Raw genomic sequence first — 21,079 nt, forward strand, 5'->3', positions numbered from 1 at the left:
TCCATATGAAACTAATAAGAAATATATATATATATATATATACTCCGTCCTATGCACCCTCCACCTCCTATGGAGGTTATAGGGATAAGTGGGATGGTTCCATCTCAACAAAACAAAAGGAATGGTGGGGTGGCTACGAGTAACGCTTTAAGTTTTTCTAAAGTTCTCTTAGAGTCATTCTAAATGTGATGTGGCTTTTAAAATTATCAATAGATCAAAAGTCAATAAATCTAAATCTCATCTCTCTAATGGGCAGGTGAGAAGCCATTCCTTCCACCCCTTTTATGAGATGATCCACCCTTGCAATGTATTCACCCCTGTAGAGAGGGTCATGGAGGTGGATATTCACTCCATGTCCCCACAATTGTCTTACCCCTTCCTTTTTTTTAAATTTTTTTTATTTTTTTATTTTTTATATATTTTTGGTGGGCAAGTGAGGAAAAAAATTGGCACAATTTCCTATGTGGTATGGTGAGAGGTGGATATGGATAACGCATGACATGTTTTTAATGGTATGGCATAGGAATATGACAACGGCAAGTCTTCCTATTTACAAACTTAGGCCTTCACTTGTCAGGGGGGCAAATCTCAAGATTTTTGGAGACAATTTTTCTTATTTTATTGTTAGAGAGCAGATATTTACTCACCCGTGCAAGTTGCAAGGAAGTATAGCAGTATATGATTAGGAGTTTATAGAGGAAGTGGACAAGGAAAGGGAATCTTTTCTTTTTGTTTAGATGTTTAAGATAAAGAAAGGAATATAAAGGAGACATGTAATATGATCCAACTATTATGTCTGTTTTTTAGTTTGTGTTTTTGTTATCTTTGTTTGCATGAATTTAATTTATATCAAAGACAAACATATTTATAATGCCCATCACAACCCAAAAAAATACTAGTCATATATGCTTGCTATACAATAAAAGAACAAAGAATTAGCAATGGAGATTTCTAAAATTATTTACAAAATTAGATAATTAATCAATAATCAATATGAATTAGCAATGGACTTAACATTCATTGTGCTTTTACAATCTACTCATCAAATGTAGGATTTAACAGATACCCTTACAATTTAGAATATAATAATTTCGTAAACTCATACCCTTTGACATTATTAGACTAGCTTTGATACTATTTATCTCGACTAATACAAGTGCTAATTGTATATCTCAAAATGACTAGTTTAAGTTATAGTTGGAGTTCATTGAAATTAGTGCTCGAGCCATGGTTTTGGTTCACAAGGGGCTAACTAAAAGATAAGAGTTGAAAAAAAATGATTAAAAATACTAAACAAAATAACTAAATAATTCAACAAAATTTAATTATGGTTTAAAACATATAAATGTAATACTAAAAAAATTGCAATTTACCCATTTTGTCCCACAAAAAGACAAAATACCCCTAAAAATCTCAGAAGAAAAAAAAGCCTTATAAATTAAAAAAAATAAAATAAAATAAAAACCCATTGTGGCCGTCGACTTGGTAAAGACCGGGTCATTAGTTTTTTTTTTTTTTTTTTTTAAGAAAAAATTATGTTTTTTTTTGTAAAAAATGGGTACATTACAATTTTTTGATAGTTTGAAGGGAGATATTGTTTCAATTGAAAGTTTGAAGAGACATTACAAATTGTTTGATAGTTTGAGGGGAGGGCGGAGGTATATGTACTTTTCGTTTCTTTTTTCCTTTCGAATTTGTTTCATATGATTTTTTTAAGTAGTTGTAATGTTTATGAGTTACACAACTATAACAATAATGAAAGTAACTTTTTTTATTAAAACTATAAGTTTATTACATAGGCGGAATAAGAGTTATTTCCTCTCTCTCCACGGTTGATAAAATTATTTATAAAGCTCAATTTTATATATATTCAATATGAGACTCAAACTTATGAAACACCTATACAATATATTCATCATAATAATATGGGATACCATAGGCTTATATATATATATATAACCATAGACTAAGTCCTCTAAATCAAGATTTTTATCATACAACTAGTTGCCATCCTATTTACTTGCTTCGCCTCCTCACTTGCATCAAAAGGAGCCATGATTTCTACATTGTTTCCTCTTCCACTTGTTTTGCATGCAGCTTGCTAGTATAAGTTGCACTAGTATGAGAACATTTTACTCTAGTATGACCATAAAAACCCCACCCCTTTTTTTTTATTAGCTTCTTTGGCTGCTTTTAAGATAGTTCAACTTCTACTTTGTGCTAGTTCTCCATAACCATGATCCAAGTATCAAGGTTTTTAGTTGAGGCCTAGATAAATAATCAAGGCCCCACTCAACAAAGATCTAGTGAAGGTTAATAGCATAATGCCTCATAGATAGCTATTGCACAGCTACAAGCCCACTACATGGCAAAATAATCTGGCAACACTCACGAGGGACTACCTCTAAGGAGCCTTGCATAAAAAGACTCACTAATCCCCAAAAACAAATATGTTCTCTCTAAAAACACTATCTGGCTTTAACCACTAGAGCCTCCTCATTCGGCACCCCATATCAAAGTCACTGTGGCGGTCCTCTCTTATTTTACAAGTACCTGCCATCCAGTCCGATCGTGCGAATATCTGCATCGACATTAGTATGTCCTTATTTGCTTGAATCTCTAGAGAGATTTAGGAAATGATAAAACCCTAGTGATTCTTCCTAATACTTTGTGGTGTCCATAACAACAAAGGCACCTTGTGGAATTCACCCAAACCAGGATGGTAGAAAAGCTATTTTTCTGAAGTTTCCATCCCCAGTTGCCTTTTTCTTATAATCGTGAGTTTCCCTACAAGAGAACAATTAAAGACCACCATCCAAAATACTAGCACAGGTTTTCTCCCTTGTCACTTTGCACACATGAATACCATTATCCAGCAACATGACCTATAAAGCACCAACTATATATAAACAAAATACCAAATGGGGTTTTATGGCGTGCATATTAAGCATAGATCGGCTCCAGAAGGCCGAGGAGTATTAAGATGAACAAGAGCTTTCCGGGGGCCAGGAGCTCTGCTATTGTACTTGACCAATTGCATTGGAAAGTTATTCTTTAGAGAAACGTTACATGCACTTCTAAGTGCACTCCCTAACGTAACAGTAAAAATTATCATTGAATTCAAATTCTAATCACCATCCATTCAAAATTCAATGGTAATTTTTATTGTCGTGTCAATGTGTACACAGTAACATTTCTTTTCTTTTTTTTTTGCATTGTTGGAGGCAGATCCTTTCTTATCCTGATTAACCCACGATAACCTTAAAAGTTCATAGCACAGATTTCTTACTGACCAAAAAGAACTGATAAGTCAACATTTTTATAGGTATATATTAAAAAAAAAAAAAAACAACCAACAACAACAACAACTAATGCTGCATCTATGTGTGAGCTCAGTATTTTATATAGTAACTGAAAATTTACTAGAAAACATCAAAGTGGAAAAAATCAAAATCATCTGTCGTGGAAGAGCAAAATATGAACAGGCAACTGAATTTGCCATTTTAAATACAAATTCCAAATTAGAATGCTCCTTCCCAACTTTGGAGCATGAAAGTCTCATGAAAAGCAGCAAAAAATACATAATTATTTCCACAACAGCAACAATAGTAGGTCCAGTATATCATACGGTGTAACTATTAACCAAATCAATGTGCCAATTCTGTTGGGTACTGTCAGGGTCCGTCGCGGATATATGTAAGATCCTATTGTGGTAGTCTTTAATGGTATTCCGATGGCCGACGCTAATATATGTTATGCCTGCTGCTCTAATCTGCTGGTACAAATGAGCCTGCAAACAGAAACGCCATTAGAAAAACCTCAGGTTGAAGATATATCATGTTATCTCATCGTGAATGTACACAACAAGAAGAATTCTATAAGAACCAAGTCTGATTTTCATGGGTGGTATAGAAGCAATACTTTCTGCAGACAAGAATTAATGCCAATGGCCATTACCAGCATCATTTCTTCCAGTAGGATACATATCTCCTTTTCTAGAAGATATATAAATATTACACAAAACCCAAACCGTATGTAGCCGGCGTCTTCATTTTTCTCAAATAAATTAAGATTAAACTTTAGGGTAAATTATATATTTTCTAACCCAAATCTACCACCCCATTTATAATCTCCTTTCTGAACTTCAGCAACATTCATTTGGCCCCCTATTCGAAGAATTGTTGCAATGTTCCCCACTTTGTCCATATCAGGTGTTAATTTGGATAGAGAACGCAAAATATGCACTGCATGTGTTTCTTTGTAATTGTGAAATAACCAAATTACTCCTATATATTGCTTTCAAATGTCCAAGTGCTCTTGTGAATTCTAGCCAAATGTCATTGAAAAACCCTACCACCTACTCCATTATATCTAAACATTATCATACCTATCAGATGTAGGGGCACCCACAGTGGGGGTGTGCTCCTCTAGTCCACGCCAACAAAACATGAAGCAACACCTTGTGCATTACTCCATGCCTTGGGATAACGCCCAAGGCATTACGCCAAATGGCTTGTAACAGCTGTGTGGGTTAATGCCCAAGGCATTACTCCATGCATTTCTATAGCCTCCCATCAATGGGGGTGTACTTATATATATAACCCCCATTAGATGGTAAAATCATCATAAATCAGAAAATGTGTCAGAAATTTTCAAAAATATGTCTCTCTCATGGTTTGCTTTAACTGCTCTTAGACTCTGGAATTTGTGGCCATTGCTCTTGTAGTGTGCTTCACCGCGGCTAGGAAGAAAACACTGGAAACAAAAGAGTAAAAGCACATGGAACAACTGCAGTAAGATCCATATTTTCAGTGCAAGAGAGAGGTACCGAAGTTTAATTTTTCCACTGCATATTTTTCTAACATTGGTATCAGAACCTCTGTTAGTTGTTCTTGCACTGCTTTGGAAGAAAAAAAAAATTGGTCCTTACGTGTGTGTTGCCATGCTGGCCTCGCACCTACCCATTTCAGTGGTCCACACACACCACCGTGGAGCGACGTATGCCTCCCAGTGCTGCGAGCACCACCACATTGCATAGTGCACTCCGCTCACACAGTGCTGTGGGACAGTGACGGAACCAAAACTAAATGACATGAGAACGAAGAAAAGATTATTTGGCAGCACATTCGTATTGTGTTTGTACCTACTACCAGCAGGTTGTATAGCTTCTTGGATGTTGCAAAATAATTGTGGGTATATCATATTTTTGTGGAGGTTAAGCATTGCTCTAAGATATTGGACTCGAGAGGGACTAAAGATGCTTAATCTGATGTGACCAAATAAATCGGGCCATAATGAGACACTTATAGGATGTTTCTAAGTTGGTCCTTACAAGTGTGCTCAGTCCTTACAAGATTTGATATAATGCCCCCAACCTTTTCTGTAAGTGTGCTTAGTGGTCGTACAGTCTATTTGTCAGTATGAACATGATTTGTTTCTTATGAATAATAATTTTATTGAAAGAAAATGACAGAGCCCTCGTACACAAATAGTATACATAAGAGCCAATCACCCTCTAGGCTTCTCCAATCTAGTTAATCAAATCTACTAGATCCGATGAGGAAAATTTAGGAACATATATATAATATAATAGCCCAATCCAAAAGAGATCTATGAAAATAGGATTTTAGAGAAAGCACATTGGACTCGTAGTCCTCAAAGAAGTGCCGATTTCTTTCTCTCCAGATGCTCCACATTAAGAAAGCAGGAATAACTTTCAAAATTGCCTCTTGGTATGTCCACACCCCTGGATCTTCCAACAATAAAGTAGCTCTAGGACGTTGTTAGGCATCACTGATGAAACCCCAAATATGTTCAGAACCATGTGCTAGAGATCACTAGTGTATTCGTAATGAATGAGAAGGCAATACCAGTTAACAAGGGAGAAACCCCGCCTTTTAAGATTGACAATCGTTAGGATTCTATCCTTCGTTGCTGTCCATAAGAAGAAAGTAATGCAAGGAATGGTCTTAACCTTCCAAATGCTTTTCCAGTGGAAGGAACCATGTTCGCTTGTTTGTAATGTTTTATAATCGCTCTTTACTTTGAAACCATGGCTGCTAGCTAGGGTCCACAACATTTTATCCACTTCCCCGGATGGTTTTCGAGGAGTACAATAGATTGGGAAAGGAGTCCAGAGATTCCAACTCCCAATCCTAGATTGCCCTAATGAAACTCGAATTCCAATGGATGGAAGAGCTCGAGGGATCCAAGTAGTCTGAATTAAGGCTTCTTTCTTGCAGACTATTGAATAAATTTCTAGAAAAGAGTACTTCAGAGCCACATCTCCGTACCACACACATCATGCCAAAAGTGAGTGCGATATTCGTCCCCAACCTCGAAGGATAAATTGAAGAAAGACCTCCAATCATTTCTAATATTCCCTCCAAAGACTCACCCTTAAGGCCTTCAAGCTTCCTCTGAATGCCAACCTCCTCTTTGGATCCGCACTTCTCAACAATTACTAGTCTCCATAAGGGATTCTCCTCTTGTCCGAATCTCCATAGCCATTTTCCAGGAAGAGTTTTGTTGAACATAAGATTTTTTACTCCCAACCCCCTCCTCTAGGGACTGGGAAAGCAAATAGTCTTTCAATTCACCAAGTGAAACTTGGACTCCCCCGCTTGGACCATCATGTTCATACACATGATGGAAAACAAGCCAAGAGATACATGGCTGCGTCGTGCTCACTGTGTGTGAGTGGGAGATATCATATGGAAAGGCACAGTGTGTGTGGCTATATATAGCCCTCCATCAAATGGGTGAGACCATCAGAAATCAGAGAAAAAGTGTTAGAAATTCTCAAAAATATCTCTCTCAATGTTTGTTTTAAGCGCTCTTAGACTCTGGAATTTGCTGGCATTGAGCTCGTTGTGTGCTCCACTCTCAGGAATACTGAAGAGTTAAAGCATGTGGAACAACCCCAATAAGATGCACTTTCGATGCAAGAGAGAGGTACCAAAATTTAAATTTTCTGTTGAATATTTTTCTAAAATATTGAGGACATTCGAGCACTATTCCAAAAAAAAATCCCACATATCCTTGATTTCACTATTATAAAACCTCTCATTAACTGCAACACTAAGCTGTTTCTTTTTCTTTTTTAATAGGCAATTTTTTGGAGTTAAGTTATTTCTGAGACAATGTAGGATCTTAATCTGAATGTAGTTTCAGTAAACTGTCAGGAACCAAGCTACGGATGAGCATTATTTATCATTCCCAAGGAATTCTTCACCCTGAACCATCACGCCCAAACACCCCCCCCCCCAAACTTCCCAAAATAAAAATTCCCCTCACCAATCCAACATCTCCAGTCCCCAGTGGTTCTTTTTTTTTTGTTTATTTATTTTTATTTCAACTCCAAATTGCTTCTTTTTATTTTTCATCTCCAAATCCACACCTCTACCAGCAAGCTACAAACCCTGACTAGTCCACCAATGAGCTTCATCTTTTTTCTTCTTCTTTAGCTTCTATAGACTGCCTAGGAGAGAGGGGAGGGAGTTAACTATGAAGCACAATCAGGGCGATGTGTTTGTGTTCATTTAGGGGAAAGTTGATAAATGGCAGTTTGCGAATGTTTAAGGGTGGATAGAGTACCAAGAGGGAGGTGGTGCCAGGGAAAAGGGTCACCTTTGCGTGATGGAAAGGTTTCTACACCTTTCCAGAAGCTTCAATTCCTCCATAGTCAACACTAGCAAGGCTCCTCCAAACAAGCTTCTACATTCTAAAGGATAGCAGCAGAATCAGAATTAGGATCCTTTATAATTCATATGGTATTCTACCGTGTACAATTTCTTAAATGGTTGAGATTTTGTCACATCAACATTGACTGCTTTTACCAACCCAGCATTTACTACCTTAGTATTTACCACATTACTATCTTTTTAAAAGTAATAAATGCTGAAGTGGAAAAATATTAGACATTTATTTTGGAAACAATGGTTGAAATTTAAAACATCATACATGGTAAACTACCATAAGAATTGTAGATTATTTTGGTCCCCACAATCAGCACCAAAGAGGTAGATAAGTGTAATCGAACCATTTAGTCACTTCTGGTCAGCAAAATCAGAGAGGGAGAGTTCGACATGGACAGTTTTTACGATTGGGCAGCCCTTGCAGAAAGATGGCTGCATCTTACAGGGGCTTGACGGCAGCACAAGGTGTTGATATTTGTGACTTCAATAAGACAAGTCAATACACGTGGGGCCCATTGCAAGTTGCTGTTCAGCCTAGAAATACTTCTCCTAGTTGGATTCCTTATGTGGTGTCGTGGCTTTATTCTTAAACACACCGACTTTGAGTCCTTGCCTGGGAGATTTTGGAGTACTTCTCCTACTTGGATTAGGAGCTCTTAAACCGCTTTTTGTCTCTTATAAAGGAGGAGCTGCACATTGTGACAAGGTGTTGTACCTTTAAAATACGGGTCAAATATCCCATTCATAACGGTCAAGCACATTAATGACTAGGGGTGCATATCTCGTTCGTAACCACCAAATTAATGACCAAGATCACATCGATTGCAATGATGGTTTCACATTGACCATAACAGTCAGGAGACAGGGTTATTAATTCACCCATCAATCACTCTTGAATCCCATATTCCTTGCCTAATTACCATTCTAATCATCAGGCAACCTACACTATATATAGGCACAAGCTATGAAGCCTAAGGTACGCCATACATCCACATTCTTGAGAATATCAAACTCTGAAAGAAGCTAACTTAGGCATCAGAGTGAGACCCGCTGGCACCCCACCGGCGAGTTCTCCTGATGGGCTATTATTTTGCAGGAATTAAAGAAGCACAAAGACCAACGAAATTGAGGAAACCACGAAGACCGCGAAGAACGTGCCGTTCACACCAATCAAAGACTGTTGGACTAAAAAATGCATCAATAGTTTGGCGCCGTCTGTGGGAACGACTATTCGTTCTTATGAAATTAAAAATCTGTAACGGTGATGATCAAGCGTTCATATCGGTCAATGATTTTTCTTCCGCAAAAACCTTTGCCCCAAGACAGATACATGTTCGTTTGTAACAGATTTGCACGGATATACGTTCACGCATCTCAATTGCGCCCAATAGCGCCAAATCGGTGTTAGCCTACATCTTGACAACAAGATAAGTTTTCTTGTTCATCTCGTTAATTTATATTGAAGAACATACGTGACGATAATTCAATGGATTGATTCTGGGTGACATATCATTTTTACTTACTAAAATTGGCATTCGTCCATTGACGATGGGATGACCCTCTTACGGGATTTGTCATCCAGATTCACCATTCTTCAAGCATGAATGGTCAGAACTAGTTGGTCAAAGGCAGGATGGTCGGACTTTTCACCCTCGGATTCAAAAGGGTGATCAACCTTTCATCCTCGGATTTTTCATCCCCGGGTTCAAAATAGTGGTCAGCTTTCATCCTCGGACTTTTCACCCTCGGATTCAAAAGGGTGGTTGAGCTTTCATCATCGGACTTTTCACCCTCGGATTCAAAAGGGTGATCAACCTTTCATCCTCGGATTTTTCACCCTCGGATTCAAAAGGGTGCTCGGGCTTTCTTCCTCGAATTTTTCACCCCCGAATTCAAAAGAGTGATCAGCTTTTCATCCTCAGATTTTTCATTCTCGGATTCAGAAGGGTGGTCGGGATTTCATCCTCGGAAAAGGAACAAAGCAACATCCTCGGAAAGTGAACAAAACAAGGGAGTAAACCGTTAGCAAAAAAAATCTCCCGCCTTGGGAACTAGGGAGTAAACCCTTAACAAAAAAAATCTCCCGCCTCGGGAACAAGGGAGTAAACCCTGAGCAAAAAAAATCTCCCATCTCGGGAACTAGGGAGTAAACCCTCAACAAAAAAAATCTCCCATCTTGGGAACTAGGGAGTAAACCCTCTACAAAAGAAATCTCCCATCTCGAGAACTATGGAGTAAACCCTCAGCAAAAAAAAAATCTCCCACCTCGGGAACTAGGGAGTAAACCCTTAGCAAAAAAATCCCTCATCTCGGAAACAAGAACGGGAGACAACCCGGTAAAAAACAAGAAGCGTCATTGGAAACAAGGAGACAATCTTGGGCTAAAAACAATTAACGGGAGACAACCAGATAAAAAAACAAGAATACCATCGGATTCAAAACAACAAGGGGGTCAAACAGTACCCTCGGTTCTCATACTCAGATTCAAAACAACAAGGGGGGTCAGACACTACCCTCAGGTCCACCCCTCGGATCAAAGAAGATTATTACTTGGTTTCTCAACCAAGTCTTGAAGAGAGGATCTCGGTTTTTATCCTTGGGTCTCGGGTCCACCCCTCGGATCAAAGAAGATTATTACTTGGTTTTTCAACCAAGTCTTGAAGAGAGGACCTCGGTTTTTATCCTCGAGTCTCGGGTCCACCCCTCGGATCAAAGAAGATTATTACTTGGTTTTTCAACCAAGTCTTGAAGAGAGGATCTTAGTTTTTATCCTCGGGTCTCGGGTCCACCCCTCGGATCAAAGAAGATTATTATTTGGTTTCTCAACCAAGTCTTGAAGAGAAGATCTCGGTTTTTATCTTCGGGTCTCGGGTCCACCCCTCAGATAAAAAAAGATTATTACTTGGTTTTTTAACCAAGGCTTGAAGAGATGGTCTCAATTTTTATCCTCGGGTCTCGGATTCAACCCTCGGATATTGAAGATGACTGTTTTCTATCCTTGGGTCGGTTTTACCCTCGGGTAAAAGAAGGTGATTACTTGGTTTTTCAACCAAGTCTTTGAGAAAGGGTCTCAGTTTTTGCCCTCGGGTTCCGGTTTTCACCCTTGGGTCTCGATTTTTATCCTCGGGTCTCAGGTAGAACAGGTTGTGGAATCCCCAAGAAATGCTAAAATTCCCTATCCAAGTTCCTCGGATAAAGGAATTTGGGGGGTAACTGTTGTACCTCTAAAATACGGGTCAAATATCCCATTCATAACGGTCAAGCACATTAATGACTGGGGGCGCATAACTCGTTCGTAACCACCAAATTAATGACCGAGATCACATTGATTGCAAAGGCAGTTTCACATTGACCATAACGGTCAAGAGACAGGGTTATTAATTCACCCATCAATCACTCTTGAATCCCATTTTCCTTGCCTAGTTACCATTCTAATTATCAGGCAACCTACACTATATATAGGCACATGCTATGGAGCCTAAGGTACACCATACATCCACATTCTTGAGAATATCAAACTCTGAAAGAAGCTAACTTAGGCATCAGAGTGAGACCCGCCAGCACCCCACCGGCGAGTTCTCTTGATGGGCTATTATTTTGCAGGAATTAAAGAAGCACAAAGACCAACGAAATTGAAGATCAAGGAAACCATGAAGAATACGAAGAATGTGCCGTTCACACCAATCGGAGACTATTGGACTAAAAAATGCATCAACACAAGGTGTGCCAAAAACAATTGAGAGAAAGAAAAGGTGAGAGCACCATAAAGAAGAGAGTTTTTTCCCTTTTGTTATTATTCTCCTTTGGGCAAAGTGAGAATTGGGTGTATTTGGAACTTCGGGTTTGAGTGGTTTTCTAGCCCTGTTACTCTCTTGTACTCATTTTTTGACAGTAGATTTTCTTCAAATCCTCTCCGCCAGTCGACATAGGCTTGTTAAGCCGAATCACTTAAATCTTTGTGTTGTGTGTGATTGTTTATCTTTGTTATTCCGCATTCTTCTTATTTCTCGCATCTCATGGGTCTTGGGTAATAGGATTAATTTCCTAACACAAAGGATCATGGCCTAGCAGCAGCACAACTAACAGAGAAAGGCAGCAGGTGAAGGAGAATTGACAGGGGCCAAAGTCTTGGATATTGTTCATGTTTGTTTATTTAGGGTTTCTTCTATTTGAATTTATCTGGCCACAAGAGAATAGGATGGAGACCAATCACCATTTTAGGGTAATTTGATATTTTCATAGCTTCAATCAGCATGTGCAACCCATGTGTTATGTCTTCCGTCCAAATTAACTAATGATTTAGTCAAAGGAAGGACATTGCAACAAATTCGTCGAAATAGGGCCCTAATTGGACATTTTAAAGTTTAGAGGGGGGATCGGAAAATAGGATGGTAATTTTGGGGAGGGTGGAAGGAGGAGGGGGAGGGTTGAGTATAATTTACCCTAAACATTATTAAATAAGTAGGGCCCACAATTAGTGCACTGTTACTGAAGCATCTTGTATGAAAAAATTCACTCACTTGACTAGAAGTTGATAGGATGAAAAGGACTGGAAAGGTACATTGCCTCATACAAGTACATTGTTCAATGACCATATAAGAGGAACAAAGTAAAACATGTTGGGTTCCCTAGTCTAGCCTAATCTGGAAACCAAACTAGCATTATAAAATAAAACATTGAGAAGATTAAAAGTATACGGTACCTCGTTGGCTTCATCTAGAGCGCTGGTAGATTCATCCAATAGAACTAATTTTGGTTTCGAAAGCAAAAGACGTGCAAAAGCAAGGCGTTGCTGCTCTCCAAGGGAAAGAACACTGGACCATTCACATGTCGAATCCAGACTGCCAATACGAGACAATATATAGCCAAGCCGGACGTCCTCTAAGACCTGTATAAGATCATCTGTTGTGGGCTTAGCAAGCTTCTTGCTCACATTTCCTGAGACTGGTACTGGCATCAAGAAAGGCAGTAAACCTGTGAAATAAATTAGATTACACTGAGAGATCAAAGCTGAGAATGGTAAATAAAAATGAGAACTGGATACATATAAAAGATGAGAAGCCAAGTGATAATATAATCACACAATTCAATAATCAATGGTTCAACATGGCATACCTACCTGAATCGTATAAGCTAAAATTGATGACAGTGGTATATGAACTGTTAAGTTCTCTGTTAGTATATTAATGTATGGGGTGCTTAATAGGCATTACTGGCCGACTTCCTAATCGATAAGTTGTTTAAAACATGATATCAGAGCCTTGGTTATCTGAGATCTTTAGTTCGATCATGGTAAGTGATGTAACACATGTTTGTTTCCAATTCTTTTACAGTATTCTGTTTCTGCTTCAAGTTCATGCACAAGGCCTGCATTTAGTTTAGGCCCTTTAGGGTGTTGGGTGGGCCAGCACAAGAGGAGGGTGTTATGGTGTTAAGCTTGATATACATTGGTGGACCTGTATCCTATCCACTTAAGCTTTTGGCACATTCGTTTACACTCTCGAATCAAAATTCAATTTCCTGTAGCAAAGATCCATCAATTCTGACACTTTTTGTTGTAACCCAAAACCCATTGAGGTCAGAAAGATAATTATTTGATAGCATTGGATAAATTTTAACTATGAAGTGATATGTTTGGAAAAAATGCGCTTACAAAGAGGCTTGTCAACACGAAATGTGCTGCGGAAATGTGATGCAGACATATTTTGACAACTTTAGAGCATGTCATGGAAAAAAATTTAATTACATACCAGATGGTTTAGCACTCTCTAAATTCGCAATCGCATCTTCAGCCCATGTAGGATAAAGCAATTGTTGACGAAGTGTTCCCAAAACCATATACGGTCTTTGGGGAAGGAAAAATATGCCTCTAGAATTTCTATTTATAGTTCTTTCAAGTTCCTCATGCATATCATCATGCACAGTACTTACTTCGGGAGGATTCCCGTCTGAAGAAATTGATGGCAGAAGATATTCTCCATCTTTCACATAAAATGTGATTGTTCCTCTTCCAGTACTCCAAAGACCAGCCATAGCTCGTAGCAAGGAAGTCTTACCACTCCCGCTAGGTCCCATTACCTGTTAGCACAATTACATAACAGGAAATTTTTTGGGTCCCTACAGCCTTGCCAAGATAAAAATTCAAAAATAAAATAAAAATAAGTCACTAACCAGCAAGTGATCCTTCTCATTGATCACCAATGATAAGTCTCTAACAAGTGTAGCTTTACTTGGTGTCTGTAGAGTCAAATTCTCTATATCCAGTAATTTTTGGTGGACGTCTTTGGTCATGGATCCATTGGAGTCCAGTACAGGGGAACTTCTAACACTATGGTATACAACACGTATCTCTTCTGAGGGGTCAGAAACACTCTTAGAGCTGCTCCTATCTAGAATGTCATCAAATTCACCTGCATATGTGGGAGGGTAAAAGCTGTTATCATTTTTTTTTTATAAGTAATCGAGATATCATTAAAAATGTAAAGCGCCCCTAGATACATAAAAAGTATACATGAGAAAATATTTAACTAGAAGGAGAAAAAAGAACAAGGAAATCATGATAACTAATAAGGAAAAACAAAAGTAGCTATCCAAAGATACAAAGTATAGAAAATAAATAAATAAAGCCTTAATCTCCTCCAAAGTCCTCTCACGATTCTCAAAACTTCTATCATTTCTTTCCCTTCATAGACACCACAACAGAAATGAATGCACTATCTTCCACACAACAACACTCCAAACACTACCGGTAGTCCACCAACACGCATATATGTCAACTACTCATCTAGGCATAACCCAAGACAGTTCAAATTGAGTGAATAAATCATCCAATAAGGCCCTAGCAACCTCACAATGAAGAAGAAGACAGTCCACAGACTCCCCCTTCTTTTTATATATACAACACCTATTAACCACGATGACATGTCGTTTCCTCAAAGTGTCCATAGTAAGGATCTTACCTAAAGCCACCAACCAAGCAAAAAAGGCTACCCTCAAAGGAACCTTAGTCAACCAAACACTCTTCCAAGGGAATTGAGAACCAAGACACTGTAGAAGGATCTAATAGAGAATAACCCTCTTTTGGATGGAACCCACCAAAACTTGTTTCCATCTTCCTGTCTCACTCTAACTAAATATAATACCTGAACAACAAGGCAAAAGCATTCGCCCTCCCAATCATGAGCTGATCTAGCAAAGTTTACATTCCATTGATTGGAGCTACCCAAATCTCCAAGTGAGCCTCAACAGAAGCATCTTTTGCACAAGTAATGCCATATAACTAGAAAAGCTTCCTTAAGGGCCATATCCCCACACCATAGATCATGCCATAAATTGACCTTGGAGCTATCTCTCATCTCAAATCTGGTATGACTAGAGAACTTCTTCTAACCCCTCCTAATAAGTGCTCATATGTAACCCATTAAGTGTTCAAATGTAAAGACATCTAACCCATAGAGGACTCCCTTGCAAGTTTCACAAAGTCACGCCTCATGGGTCATGCATTTGACCTCATGAATCATTAATGAACTCATGAATGAGTAAAAGGAGATTATTAGACAAAAAATAGAAGTTAAAAAAAAAAAATGTAACTTTACAAAGAAAAATGGCAATAGTGGAAGATGGACAACAATATGTTACAGAAAAAAAAAAAAATGGCATGAGAAGGAGAATCACACACACACATGCAAAGAAGAAGCACAATAGTGGAAGAAGGACAACAATATTTTCTAATCACACACGCACACACAAAGAATAATGGCAATAGGAGAAAATGGACAACAATATTTCTAACAACAAAAATGGCATGAGAAGGAGAATCACACACACACACTCCAACACAATATAACATTAAACAACAACATTTTTAGCAACATTGTGATCATTTTAAATCTGCTAGATATGAACTACTTTCAAATAATGGTTGGATAAAAGTGTGTCTAGGGAAAACAGATGTACAGATATCTCATAAACTATTGGACATTGTTTATTACATCACAGCTTATAACCATCCCAGCCAAACATCCTTCTGCTTTCCAGAAAAAAGTAACTCTGTAGCAAAGTCAAAAATACATCATGTTTCCTTAACTCTTCTATCTTAACCTTTCTCATGGAGATCCCATTGCAGGATGGGCCGGATGAGTATTTCACCTTTGTAATTGCTCAAAGATGTAAGGGAGCCTACTTATTCAAGGAGATAACAGGAAAAAGTACAGTACCTAGTCGATCAATGACAGCTGAAAATGCGCTGATAGCCTGAAACTGGTAAACAATGAGAGAGAAGTCTCCAAGTATATGATTGAAAGCAGATACTGACTGGTTAATGACACCAAACTCAATTTTGCCCGAGAAATACATGGGAGCAACAACGGCCGCAGGAAGAATTTGAATGAGGTAGCGATAGCCACTGGTGAAGAACTCTAGATTTCTAGAAGCTATCAATAATTGCTGCAAAACAAAACAATAAAAGTAATTGATCATTTTCAATGGGCCATGAATATATCATCATAAGGAATTAGACTCATCAATAAAACTAAAAACTTGAATTAGTCAAAAATCAACGAGAAGCTAGAGGAGGCACCAATCAGAAAAATAAAATAAAATAAAAAGAGTGAAAGTTAAAGTAAAATGGTTTGGGGCCATGATTAACATTAAAAGTACTAATATCCAGCAGTTAATGTTATATTATATGAATTAATAAACATTTAAAGCACAAGTATCACAACATGATAAGACATTACAATTTCAATATTAGCCGCTCGTAACATATGAGGGTTTTTTGTCCTATTGAGTGACGGTCACAGGAGCGTATAGAAAGTTGATAGCAGTACTATCCCACATCACTAAATTTTCATAAAAGAAGATGAATTCTCATATAGAAATCCAGCAATTATTATTGCTTTGGTGGCAATATTGAACATAGTCACATCCAGCATATATAAACATAGGGGTGTTGTGTTTGTGCATGTGATGAAAAAGTTTACAGCAGTGGCTTCAAAAAAAAAAAAAAAGTATGCTAAAGTATTGATTAAATTATTAAATTTATCTGTTCTTATCAGTTTAAGCTTTTGGGATAAGTGGTGATTCAACATGATAAGTTTTTGAAACAAGTGGTGATTTAAACTGGAATCAAAGCCAGAGAACATGAATCTGAACCTTGTCTCAGTCATTCACCCCCTATTTAAATTAAGTATTCCACGTGTGTTGGACCTCACCTATTAAAAAAATGGAATTTGAGTCCACACGTGAGGAGAAATGTTAAAAATATTGATTAAATGATTAAATTTATCTCTTCTTATCAGCTTAAGCTTTTAAGAAAAATTGTGATTTAACAAAGTGCAAACATGAATTTCTGTTTGCAAAGACCTTTGCAAGTAGGAAACACCATAGTAATACTGAGATAATGCTTTGCAAAACGTAGGTCTCCAACATGGGAGAGGGGGAGGGGGGCAATTAATACCGACTTACAGGTTCCATAAGAATAAGGCCAAAATCTTAGGACAAAAATATTAACCAATAGCTAGGTCTCTGGAAGGGGGGGATGGGGGGAATGTTGATGTTACTATAAGGACTCTTAACATGAATTATGTTTTCAAACATGGAACTGCCTAGAGAAATACTCTTGGACTCTAGCATTATAAATTATACCATTAAGCTTCTCACAACCTCATACAAGAATATATGATGTAAGATCCTGTAAGTAAAAAGGGGGGAAATATTCAAGGTGTGAGAGAACTGGGAGTTGTCGAAGAAAAAGCATATGATTGTAATGTGGCAAAATATATAAAATGGAAACAGCAGGAGAAACCAAATCATCCATACAGTCAAATTTTCAAAAGCACTTCTGAAGCGCTGCAGCAGAAGTTGCATTTCGTTTTCTTCTCCACCATAGAAAGCAATCGATTCAGAATTTTCTCTAACGCGTACAAGTCCATAACGAAAATCTGCTTCTTTTTTCTCTTGCAAAAAATTTAGAGACACCAAACCCTGAAATTATAAGTGAAACAGTTTCCAGTCAGCTGAACACGTACCATCTTTATTGGAAAAAATTCAACGTGTTTTGTGAAAATGGGGTACTCACCCTTCCAAGAAAAATGCTAATAGTAGTTCCACCAATCGAATATACAAGAAGAACAACAAACAGTGGAGGATAGATGCCATACAAGATGTTGCTAAATGAGATCAAGTCTACAGCAGCATTGAAAAGTGTCAAAGAGAAGGAAAGGGCTGTTCCCGTGAAGGAACTCAGATCATCAACAATCCGCTGATCTGGGTTATCAATAATTGATTGTGATTGAATTTTGTAAAATGTCTGATTCTCCAGATAGCGCTCCATGTAATATTTTGTCATCCAAGACCTCCATCTCAAAGAAAGAATTTCTCTTGCATAATCTCTCAATACAAAAAACTGCCAAACAACAATGCACAAGGGGACAATTGTATAAACATGTTTAGATCAACAGTGCAAGAGACTACATGTGAATTCTACAGTACTAACAAAGATGGTTAGAAGTGGCTACTCATAAAAAGAAACCCAGATAACCAATATATTCTTTCATTTTTCATAAGTTAAATGACAATACTTTTATAAATCTACTTGATATATCTGGATGATTGTCTCTAATACGGTAAACATTTTTTTTTTTTTTTTAAATGTAAAATTAACAAGTCTCACATTTCCATAGAGCTGAAAGCAATATCACATTATTTGTCATTGACATCTTGGTCTGTCTCACATAATGGAAATGTGTGAGAATGAATAGAAGACAAAGCTAGCAGAAGAATACCTAATACAGAAAGTGGACCAAATGTGCTCACCGGAATTCCACCAGCAAAGCCTCCCAGGTAATACAGAAGCTGCTTCGTGAATTGTTCTTGGTCCTTGTCTATTTATGCAAAACTAAATAGTATCACTACCAAAGCAAAGTAGCGGCATATATATATATACACATGGGTGTGTGTAGAAAAAGGAAGAGAAATTACTAGCAAGAGCATTGTAGAAGTCGCGGCCGAGGAAACTGAAGCCAACGCTAATCCCCGTTGTTCCTAAAGTGAGAGCAAAGACAGCGGCAAGCTGCAGCCTCGCCTGGACCTTGTCGTCAGAGAACCAATAGGGCGCTGCCACCTTCCACAATCTCCTCAGAAGCGTACTTTTCTCATCAAGGCCTTCCCTTTTCACATCATTCTTTTCTGGGTTTGAAGAAGTTAAAGTTGTAGTGGAAGAGTCAGAGGTGGGTTCGGCGGAGACGATGGTGCTCCTCCTCCACCTCCTCCTCCTGCTCCTCCGGTGAGGCTCAGCATTGGCAACGAGAGAGGGCGGCATGGTTGCTGATGAATGTTTGGAGAGAAGGGCCACATGGGTATGCGTTGCACATGGCACACATGCTTGTAGTAGCACCACTCCCATCACTTTGCCGGGTTTCTCTCTAAATTGCCATTTATGTCATTCTTTTTTTTCTTGTTGGGTTGGGAATATTTATTATTTTTGGTTGGAGTGGCGTCTACGCTTTCTTCTGGGTTTGCTTTTGGAAACCAACCGCTTATCCGCAGCTCTGCAATTATAAAAGTCCTTGAGCTTGCGATCCTTGAAACGCCACACCAGCCTCACACTTGCTCTCCATCCGCACCTTTTTTTTTTTTTTTTTTTTTTTTTTAATTTTTTTTAATTACATTTATTATTTATTAAACTCTCACTTCAATAAATTGCAATCTCCAAAAAAAAAATAAAGGTTATAATTGATTATCTAAATCATTTTCCCTTCCGCACTTAAAAGGGTATATATGAGATTGCGTTTGAAAAGTTTAAAAGTACTTTTAATATTGAAAAAATTTGTTTGAAAAAAAAAATTACTCGTTTAATAAAAAAAATTAAAAGCGATTTTAAAGGTTCAAAAAGCCTAAAAATGGTCAAAACGCACTTTGACTAAAACTTAAAAATCAAGCTTTTGTTCAAAAGTCTTTTTTGACTTAAAAACTAACTTTTTAAAATACAATTTCAAACATACTCTTAATCTTCACCTTAAAGACAAATACGTGAAATATCCATTATATCTCGAGGAAATGTACCAAAATACCCCATAAGATGATAAAAAATTTCCTTAGAAACCGCTTAAAGAGACCCCCCACCACCCCCCCGTGAAATATCCATTATATCTCGAGAAAATGTACCAAAATACCCCCCCCAATGAGCTCCTCCTTGGATCTGAAGAACCATGGTTGTGGGTCTCCTCGATGGAGATGAAGACCCACTGTCGGGTCTTCTGGCCGAAATATTTTTGTTTAAATGAGGTAGTATTATTTTGGGAAGGGTAATTTGTATTTGCTTGTCGGGTTTAGCTGGTTGTGTCGAGGTATATGTATAAGACTATATAAGTCAATTATAACCCAACTCATTAATTAAATGGGTCAAACTCAACACTAACCTTCTAATTTTGTATTAGATTCGTGTCAAGTTCTCAGGTCATGTCAAAAATTATATGTCAATATATCGCGTATTGAGTTCAAATCATGTCGAATCATAGATATAAGATTATACTAGTCTACTTTAACCCGACTCATTTAATTAAATGAATCAGACTCCTCTACCCTAATTCTTTAATTTTATATTGGATTCATACAGAATTCGTGAATCGTGTCAAAAATTGTAAATCATAATATTACATTCATTTTGTCTATTTTTCCATTTGATTTAATCCAAAGCTCTAATGATAGAGGACTAGAGGTTAATTAAAAGTGGCAGGAAGTTTAAAAGGGACGTTTTAAATTTTTTAAATCTAGTGGAGATGGTGCAATAGAGGCGATGTGTTCATGGGGCAAGTGTAATTTTTTTTTTTTTTTTTTTTTTTACCAAAAAAAAAAAAAAGTGAGATTTTAATGAAGTGCCTGTCGAAAATAAATTGTTTGTTCTATACAACATTGTCCTCTAAAAAAAAATGTATAAAATATTCTCCTTTACGTCGAAGGGTAAAAAAGAAAACTTAAAGCAAATACATTGTATGTCATAATATCTATTTTTGAAGTCTCTATATTTTAGAGAAAAACTTATCTAATTTTTTATTTATTTATTTTTTTTAACATGTCCGCATAAAAAGGGGAAGAAGATTCGAACTAATGACCTCTGCTTCATTAAGCATAGTCCTAACTGATTAAGCTACCCCTTGAAGACAACTTATCTAATTATATCAATACTCATACGTTATTTTCCTTTCATAACTAATTTCTTGGAGCCGTGTCAAATTGTTCTTTCCAATAAATATCATGATGTTACGTCTAAGACAAAGCTTGTCCATTCTATTTATTGATATTGATTGAATTTAAATTTCAGACGAAATCCGTAACTGGATAACTCCCTACTTTTTTTGGCCAAGTCTTTTTGTCCCTATTTT

General features: G+C 37.4%; 1 protein-coding gene across 2 annotated transcripts; it reads right to left on the bottom strand.

The window, feature by feature from the left end:
* Positions 1–3,381: 3,381 nt before the first annotated feature.
* LOC132184394 (ABC transporter D family member 2, chloroplastic) lies at positions 3,382–19,249 on the bottom strand. 2 transcript variants are annotated; one of them, XM_059598020.1, is made up of 9 exons: positions 18,678–19,249; positions 18,513–18,580; positions 17,776–18,102; positions 17,517–17,681; positions 15,914–16,142; positions 13,869–14,107; positions 13,448–13,775; positions 12,400–12,671; positions 3,382–3,790 (listed from the first exon to the last, which is right to left on the bottom strand). In XM_059598020.1, the coding sequence occupies exons 1-9, from the start codon at positions 19,099–19,101 to the stop codon at positions 3,623–3,625; spliced, it is 2,220 nt and encodes a 739-aa protein (XP_059454003.1). In that variant the 5' UTR covers positions 19,102–19,249; the 3' UTR covers positions 3,382–3,622. The 2 variants fall into 2 exon arrangements, with proteins under 2 accessions (XP_059454003.1, XP_059454005.1); XM_059598022.1 differs by lacking the exon at positions 17,776–18,102 and having other exon boundaries at positions 18,678–19,247.
* Positions 19,250–21,079: the final 1,830 nt, after the last annotated feature.

The sequence above is a fragment of the Corylus avellana genome, chromosome ca6 (assembly GCF_901000735.1).
Source record: "Corylus avellana chromosome ca6, CavTom2PMs-1.0".
Lineage (NCBI taxonomy): Eukaryota > Viridiplantae > Streptophyta > Magnoliopsida > Fagales > Betulaceae > Corylus > Corylus avellana.

Excerpts from the sequence above, each read along its gene's own strand:
- LOC132184394 (XM_059598020.1), bottom strand. The coding sequence starts at position 19,101 with ATGGGAGTGGTGCTACTACAAGCATGTGTGCCATGTGCAACGCATACC. Across the intron at positions 17,682-17,775 it reads TTAGCATTTTTCTTGGAAGG|GGTTTGGTGTCTCTAAATTT; the intron begins GTGAGTACCCCA and ends TTATAATTTCAG. Across the intron at positions 14,108-15,913 it reads AGCTGTCATTGATCGACTAG|GTGAATTTGATGACATTCTA; the intron begins GTACTGTACTTT and ends CCACATATGCAG.